The sequence below is a fragment of the Charadrius vociferus genome, unplaced genomic scaffold (genome assembly GCF_000708025.1).
Source record: "Charadrius vociferus isolate BGI_N301 unplaced genomic scaffold, ASM70802v2 scaffold436, whole genome shotgun sequence".
NCBI lineage: Eukaryota > Metazoa > Chordata > Aves > Charadriiformes > Charadriidae > Charadrius > Charadrius vociferus.
Window position 1 is genome coordinate 2,811,874 of NW_009649187.1, and position 8,827 is coordinate 2,820,700.

Genomic DNA, 8,827 nt, shown 5'->3' on the forward strand with positions numbered 1-8,827 from the left:
TTTGTTTGCAATTTCCTTCTTATGGCACTTCCACATGAGAGATGTTGACAGTAAGATTGTCATATTTTTACACTGTGACCACATGCAGACCCAATGTGAAACACATAGCATGTCTTTTGCTGAAGAAGATGCTTTGACTTCCATTTATGCAGCTGATGGTTTCTTCTGAGCTTGCAGATGCTTGCATGAGAAACAGATGCTGAGAGGGAATAATAATTGAGAGGAATAAGATGGAGTTCACTTTTATGCCTAGGCCTGGGTTTTTTGGGGGAAGGTGCAGCTAAAAGGTGTAATTCCCTTCCCAAGCCCTTCCCCTTAAGAACCTCTCAGACCAAGCTTCCATGCTGTGCTGCTACAAATGTATATTGCCAGGGAGGACCTTCAGGTTGCTTGGCCCACCCGATTTCCCCCACCAGACCTGGGAGCATGGAGAGGATCTGAATATTGTAATACACCTGCACCTTCACTGGCAGCCTCAGTCTTCCTAAGCACGTGAAATGAGGATATATAACTCTGCAGTGTGACATAAAACGAGACGTGGCCCCTTCATCTGATGAGGCTTGGGGGCAGGCTTGCTCCCGTGCTGGGGACTGTCTCCTCAATAGGCAAAACAGGGAAAGGGTAACATAGAACCTGGATAAAGCTTTCCTACCTTGAAATGGAGAAGTGTAGTGCTACTACATCAATTTCAAAAGTAATGTCACTATACCAAATTCCCCCCCGAGAATTCTCCTTGAGTGTGGCCAAGACAGTAGCCAATGTAGAAGAGCTGTTTCAGCTCAGTTTTGTGCACAGTAAAGCTCTTTTTGTGTACTTCTGTTTTCACATTCTATCGAAGGAAGTAATACACTCTAGCACAAAACATTACTGAAAAAACAAACTTGCTTTTTTATGGTGCAAAATTTGTCGCACATCAGTGGGCATCAAGAGCTGGAAGGTGAGGTTTGCCCCAAAACAACAGAAAAACTGAACAAGTTAGTTAGGGATGCCCTGTAGTCTCCTTTCGATGGGCTTGTCTCTTGTGGCTGCCGCCTTCTTTCCTTCGAGGCACAGTTTGCCAGGTGTTCCCTCTCTGCTGTGCTGAAAGCCTCAGCCAAAACATGGCTCTCCAGGGAGACCAAGTGCAGGAGCAGTGGGCGACACACCAGCTGGGGAGCAGGGTGCCAGCAGGGACCTGGGGGCTGGTAAGCAAGGTTGAGCACCTGGGTGAGTACCAAACTCAGCCTCTCTCATAGGGCAGTTTTGGAGACGGAGGCAGTGGAAGGAGAGTTAGGGCAGGGAGGAACTGTGCAATCACGTCACAGTATGTATAATTTTGTTTAGCATGGATTGATCAGGATGATATTTCTTTTTAAATAGCTCTTAAAAAATCTTCCGAATGACGCCAGCTCTGAGGTGGAAAAGTTTGGGGTGAAGGAGAAGCTGGGCAGAAAGAAGAGACGGGAGTGGATGGGGTTTAGTGCTGAGATGCTGTTCACAACTTCCTCCTCTGCTGTATGAAGTCCCCTTCAGATATAGGCTGGGATGAGGAAGAGCTGCCAGGAAACATCACTCTTCCTTTTTTCTTTTTTCTTTTTTTTTTCTGTCTCAGATAAAATTCCCTATATTATGTGTGATCTAAATACCTGGGTTGGGAAATCAAATTCCTGGTATTTTGCATAGAGTCTCAAAACAGGGTTCAATAAAGTCACAAGCTGAGTGAGTAGCTGCCTGCGATTAGCTTCCTGAAGGTACCTTAATCATTCACTAGGATATAGCCTAAGTGCAGTCATTTCACCAGTGGTATGCAAGCTGATATATGGCAGCTGAAAGACAGATTCCTGCTTTGCCCACGCCATGCCAAGAAGATAAGGGAGCTGATAGCTCCAAGGAATCCCAGTCAGGTTTGGGACCCAGTTTCTGGTTCCTGTTAACTTCCTGCACAGCACAAAATGCAGGAGTCCAGCCAAACCAGCACCTGCATTTCTCGTCCAGCACAGGGGAGAATCTCCTGAGTGGGACGGGAGAAGGCGCAGGGCTGAGGAGTGGTAGGGTTGCAGGTGTGTGAGCATGCAGCATTTGTAATTGAGTGGAGACAGGTCCTCTCCTGCATGTAGACATGACTCAGTATTGAATTAGGAGCTGCCCATGCCACTGATGCTAATAGCAGTGTTTGCTGCTGCAGGTGTTGCAAATGCAGGTATAAGCTGGGTATTTCTGGTTTTGAGTACTGACACTGCAGAAACTGAACACTTTTCTCTCCAAATATACCTTATTTTCCTAACACTGCTATTATACGGATAAAACATTCATATCCATGTTTTGAACAGGGAGCAGTGCTCACAGAAACTGGGGTGCAGAGTCCCCAGGGGGAGCTAGGGAATTTGGAGGGTGACCACCTGAGAGCCTGGTGCAAGGTGGGACCACGGTGGTGGGGCAGGTTGTGTACCTGTCTTCAGGCTGTGCGGCAGCTACTGGTGTTAGTACGTGCTGGGGGCAGAGAGGAATTGGAACTGAAGCTTGCACTGAAATCTATTTTTACCTTCATAAAAAAGTTAAAATGGAGTGATTGTTGGCAAGATAGTGGTTCACCAAGTTGGCTGTCAAGCAGCACTGCAGAGCATTTCCAATGCATCTGTACATGCAAAGCAGGCAAATATTTCCTCATGCAGGGAAATTTTTGAAAGAAACTTTGAAGAAAACTATTTCTGCCAGGATTACCTCACAGAGTTTCACCTTACACATCTATTTCTTTTCGATGACTCATCTTGTTTCCTTTTAGTATGTGAATCTATAGGAGTTTATAGCTTTATGCATTCAGCTCCAGCTCAGTGGCTCAATCGCAATGGATTAGCTGTATCATGAATTAATTGTCATGCACACAAAAATTATATAGCAGTGTTCATGTGGTGCTGTGTGGACCCACAGTTCAGGCAGCTCAAATTCAGATATCACTGTACTGCACAATTAATAGTGTCAAGTCCTTCCTCTTTTTCTTTTCCTGCAATTACCCTGCATATACAAGAGTTTTCATATACAGCCCCCCCAACAGCTCTCTGCAGCATCTCTGGTGCTTTCAGTAGCCCCCTGGGACACCCCTCACAGCTAGACGTAGGACTGGGGCCAACACAAAAGCACACACTTGAGCAAATAATCTCTGAGCCCTCTGCAAAGTCATCTGACACCCCCTGAGGCTGAACATTTCCTTTGCACTTTGATTTTAAAGAAAGCCTGAGGCTGCATTTCTTTAAGCAGTTGAGCTGCTCTAACAGCCTGCTGCCTCTGAAATGGGAGCTTTTATCCCGGTTCCCTTCATTTTGTGGCTGGCCCTTCCTTCCATGAATTTTTTTTGGCTCATTATCCCAGAAGATATCCACCCACTTTCTTTTTCCTAATTATTTTCACTTTGAGCTAATGAGCTCTGTCAGACAATGGAGGTGGCAGATAGCACCAGGGGTGGGATGAGTGGTGAAGAGGGAGCAGGGGATGCACAAAAAAACTTCTTGGCAGAGGCGATCCTGGGAACAGCTCAGCCCCCATGGTGGCAGAGCACCCGTCTGCTGCTGTCTGGGGCACAGCTCAGCTGCCTCTGGAGCATCCTGCCCCCAGCTCTGTGGTCCCAGCACTTCTCTAGCACTGGTGCAGGCTCTTGGCAGACTCCAGGGTGAGCCAGCCATGGATCTTAACTGAACAGACAACTTAATACCAGAGAAAAGACGAGCAGCTTTTTTCCAGCCTTCATCTCCTGAGCCAACTAGGTGTGAGGCTGGAGAAGAGCCAGGCCAACACAAGGGAGTGGGCAAGAAAAGCAACCAGGTCCAGTGCTGTCTCTAAGAAGGCTGAACAGCCACCTCATCAGCTTCCCCCCGTCTTGCTTCCTAAGGGAAACCTACAACTGACTTTCAAAAGATGAGCCTAAAACCTGAAATACCTAATTCTGCAGACTCTAACTATTACAAACTCCTTTTATGCATTTCACAGAGCAATTAAATTTGTTCCCCACACTCTTCAAGGTGTGACAGGTCCTCTCACCCCATTTCTTCTCCCCTTGTCCTGCTGCCCCACCAGTACCAAGTCTGGGGCTGATTGAGTAAGAGCTGAAGGATAAAATTCGTCGCAAAGCAGCTGTCCCCACCCAGGCTGCCCTGGAGCTTTGCTCAGGGCTAGAGAGGAGGCTGCAGAAATGTGGTCCTGCGCTCGTCAGCAGACCGTTTGATCTATCTAGAGCAGTGCCTTTTCAACAAACCTTATCTCTGTGTGTGTAATTAATCATGCAATGTTCAAAGAAGAGCCTTGGATGATGCAGAAAGCTGAGCTTGCTAATGAGAGCAGGTCTAATAGCAGAGCAGATGTGTGATGGAGCTGGAGAGCCAGCTCCGAGCACAGCCTTTTGGGGCAGAGTGGGCAAGGGCGGGTACCCTGTTAGCATGTCTGGGTCAGGACCTTTGCTGATGCAGATATGCCGCTTTGCCACCAACTGTAGAATAGCCTTATTTTTATTTCTTAATGTGATGAATACACCAGCTTGAGGGTGGAGCTGTGGCTGGATCCTGGGCTTGCAGTTGTGCAGCGTTAGGCTGTAAATGGGCATGATTTTCTGAAGATATTTTTGCAGGTGCAAAAATTCCCTAAAGGCAGATGTGTACGTGACTCTTCCCCAGCATGCAGTTGTGAGGTGGAAGGTTAATTTTGTGCAGCCAGAAGCAGGAGGTCTCTAATCTATGTATCATGTTTAGAACAGCTTCATACCAGCTATCCTTTAAAATGCTGGTGATGCAAAAAGAAAAAAAAAAAAAAAGCTTTTTGTTCATGTTTGGTTGTAGGAACGACAAGTGTGTGCAACCATTCAGAAGCTTCTCTTGTGGTCAGAGTTTCATTATCAAACACAGGCAGTCAAATACTGAGAGTCAGTATCTTCTACTTTCTTCCCCATCCATCTGCCAAATGAGGAGTCACTTAAAAAGAGTTTATTAAAAAGTAGCATTGGGTTGTTATCTCAATTGCCTTCTGATTTTTGAACACTTAATTTCACATTTTCACACTGCAAACTACATGGCTTTCCTAAATGAACATGGTGATTGTGACTCAGAGAGCTGAGATTTTAAAAAGAAGAAATAATGTATTTCCAAGAAAAACAGCCAGCCCCTCAGGCTTCTACCTTATAAATAGTCTAAGCAGGTCTCAGGCATCTTCTCTCCTTATCACCACTTCACCCCAATGCTGTGTGTCTGGGCTTAGAGTAGTTACAACTCTTCATCCCAGCAGCAGTGACAGTGTGTCCTCATGTGCCATGTCTGAGAAAACCCGGCCACCTGAGCTCTTTCCTGTGTGCAACCTATAGAGTTGCCTGATGCTGATGAGAGGATCTTGGCGATGGTATCTGCAGGCACAGAGGATCTTGGTGGTGGTATCTGCCGGCACAGACAGCATTTGCCATCTGGAAGCAGAAAGTCCTAGTCCTCAGGTGGGAGAGCACCAAGGGGATGAGTTGAACAGGAGGGAAATGCCAGATTATAAGCATATGGTCCTCAAAGGGCAGAATATATGGTAGGATTAAGCCAGAGGTGAAGGGTTCAGGGAAGAGCTGGCATGGAGGGGACTGGGGCAACAGAATTGTAACTTTATTAGTGCCTTTGCCCTCTGGGGCCCATAATTGACACACAAAGAGAGTTACACATGGTCTGCTGTGCCAATGCGGTGCTGAACCTCATGACCTGAGCTGCAACATCATTCCAAAGCTCTTCTAATGCAAGAGGGCTGTCCAGGCAGGGGACACTAGGAAACCCCAGGGTCCTCCCTGCTCCTGTGTAGGTGTTCCTGAGGTCAGAGGTGGTTTCCCTGCTGGGCTTGGAGCATGTTTCCGGGGAGGGCACTTCATGGGTGCTAGCCCTAGGGGTGTGCTTGGTCTCAGCCCACCTCTGAAATGACGTTTTGGATGCCCTGGGCCTGCTGCAGCCCATACAGGTGCTGTGAGGGAACCTGCAGGCTGCGGTCCTCTGTGCTGCATGCGTTCCAGCCCTGAGCACTTCCACACGCAGCGAGGGCAGGAGGCTGCTCTGGGGGCATGGTGGTGTCCCCTTCTCCTGTCTGCATCTGCCTCGTGGGAGGCACACACCATAGCTGTGATGTTAGGCAGGAGCAGCTGCTGTGATGTGTAGTGCCGTAACAGCGGGGTGACCCACATGTGAGGCCATGGGAGCAGAAACCTGACTGTCCTGGCAGTACCCTGGCTGAACCACCCACCACCTGTCCCCCAGGTATGGCGCTGCAGGGGCTGGGGACAGCCACCGACCCTGTCACAAGGTGTGGGACCATGTAGTGTGGGCAGCCCCTTGAAAAGGAGGTAGTGACACAATTGTCACCCTGGAGGCAGGGAGGGCAAGGAGGGCCACCTCTCGGGGCCCCTCAGTTGGTAGAGTGGCAGGGAGAGATGCCAGTGGCAGGGGTAGCATGTCTGCCCTGTCCTTGCTCCTGCTGAGGGCTCAAAAGAGGCCTGTGGAGCTGAGGGGAGCGAGGATGATGGGGGCATCAGGCGGGGTGAGGATGGGTGTTGTGTCCGACGTGGTCTCTTCAGCCTCGCTCTCCACATCCTCCAAGATCTCGCTGACAGAGGGGATGATCTGTACCACCTTCTCCTGGAAATGCACTTGCTTGCGTGGGGCTGGTGGGGCCACTGGTTGGGCAGGAGTTGCTGGGGCTGGGCTCTTGTCCTTGCTGCCCTTTAGGATGCTCTTCATGTGGCCCAGCAAGGAGCGGTGCTGCTCCTTCTGGGCCCCGTGGAAGGTGTAGGTCTGCTCAGTATCACCAGCCATGGTTGGGGCTGCCACAGTGGCTGAAGGATCCACGTACTGCCCCACCTGAGGATGTGTCTCTTTGTGCTCTGGGCTCTTCCTCCTCTTGCTCAGCAAGAAATAGGCCAGGGCAGTGAGCACCAGCATGGACCCTGGGGAGAAGACCATGTTGGTTGAGGGTTGGGGCAAAGTGAAGAGCTCACCAAGCAGTGCTTGGTCCAGCTAGCTCACTGGTCCCCACAACCAACTTGCACCCCACACATCCCCACCCTCTCTGGCCCCCAACAAACTACGCTCCTCTTCCATCTGCACTACTGCCCACCCTAGCACGGGCTCCTCACCAGGGATGGTGACGTGCCAGACAAGGACGGGATGCAGGAAGCAAGCCACCGACAGCAGCGTGTACCCCAGGAATTTCTGGAAGCTCCCCGCGCGTCTAGCTCGCTTCCAGCAGGCCTGTGCCAGGGAGTTGGGCTCATATCTGGGGAGAGAAACAGACGTCCTTGTGGGATGGGGCACCAAGCACATGGCAAGAAGCTCTGGACTTAACAATCACTCACCTAAAGGTTCAGATCCTCACTCTGGCTTGCCAGGAAACCACTGTTGGCCAGGGAAGGCAAGCAAAGCCTGAGCCACTCCCATGGGGGAAGAGGCCAGGGGCTACATCTGCCAGAGGTCAGCATCTCAGGCCACCTCTCCTTGGTGCGTTTGCCCTCCTGGTAACTAGTCGAGTGGCTACTAGCTGGAGTAAGGCATTGCCTCTAAGCTATCAGGGCTTTTGAGCTTATGCTAAAAGACAGCAGAATTGCTCAGCCTTTGAGAAGTACATAAGGATTTTCTACATTCTGACTTGAACTTCTGTGCTGTTTCTGGGAGGGAGCAGCAGCTTGCCCTGGGGTTCTGGCTCTTCCTTCAACCCCAGTCCATTACAGGACTTCATACTGTGTGTTAAGCAGATGCTGCAGACCAGGGTCTGTCATGCTGATGCTCAGCAAATTATGAGACAAGCATGAGTTAAAACACAGGTTTAACTGGCTTTGGACATGGCCCCACTTACCTCCCCCCTGTTTGAGTGCACTTGCCATGGCAATAGGGACAGGACCTTTGGTTTGGCACTTGCACCTCAGCTAGGTCTGATGTTGCCTTGTAAGGGGCAAATTGCCTTAGGGAAGTCCCACCAAGGCTGGAGAATACTGGACAGGGTCTACTCACGTGAAGCACATCTCCAGGAACAAACTGATAAAGAAGAAGCCTTCACAGACAGTAACTGCAACCCCTGAAAAACTGAAAGGTGGAGCTGTCAGGGGGGCAGGGCTGGGCTTGAGTATGCTCTCCAGGTGGCAGAAGGAGCACAGAGGGCCAGGGTTTACTATTCAGTTCACAACAGAGTCAGTGTGTTGGGGTCTGAACACCCTCTGCTCAGCTGGTTTGTGGAGGAGAGCTCAAAGCCCTTCTGCCCCCATGGGGTCAGCTTGCAGCCAGTGTCACCTCTGGCCTGGTCTACAGTAGCATGGGTGATGCAGTAGCTTACCTTTCTCTAACAAAAATAGCTTATTCATCTGAAACCTAGAGATGGAGATCTGAATGCCCCAAATCCTCGGACACTGCTCCCTGCTGCTGTTGCAGTCTAGTGTGGTACTAGGTATGGTGGCGGGGTCAAACGAGTCACCCCCACCGGCTCTGATTCCAAGGGCAAAAATACTCACAGCAGGTAGAAAGCCAGGCTTTTGAACTGTCCTCGCTGCAGAGTTTCTACGCCCACACCGATCAGCACTAGAAAGAGAAGGCAGGAAAGATGCTGACTGCAGGGTTGGTTCCCGATTCTCTGGTGCCCCACCAGCTCCCAGGATCAATGCCCCCGTTTCCCCAGGGCTGGCGAGGTGGCTCCCCCTGTGCTGTGCAGCAAGTTAGGACTGCCAGCACCAGTGATTCATGCTGACACACCAACCCAGGTGGGGTCAGAGCTCAATGCTAGCTGTCACATACAGCCCAGAAACCCATCCCAGCTGCACTCCTGTCACTGTGTGGGCTGGGGAGAGGTGCTGTGGGGACATCAG

The 8,827-nt window shown here is 50.2% G+C and overlaps 1 protein-coding gene across 1 annotated transcript in view; it reads right to left on the reverse strand.

The window, feature by feature from the left end:
- Window positions 1-6,461: 6,461 nt before the first annotated feature.
- TMEM72 (transmembrane protein 72) overlaps window positions 6,462-8,827 on the reverse strand; it is a 6,019-nt gene continuing 3,653 nt past the window's right edge. The window contains exons 2-5 of the mRNA XM_009888709.1: window positions 8,477-8,543; window positions 7,983-8,054; window positions 7,112-7,251; window positions 6,462-6,922 (exon numbers count right to left, since the gene is read on the reverse strand). Of these exons, the coding sequence (XP_009887011.1) occupies window positions 6,462-6,922; window positions 7,112-7,251; window positions 7,983-8,054; window positions 8,477-8,543 (740 nt within the window). The remainder of the gene's footprint in view (window positions 6,923-7,111; window positions 7,252-7,982; window positions 8,055-8,476; window positions 8,544-8,827) is intronic.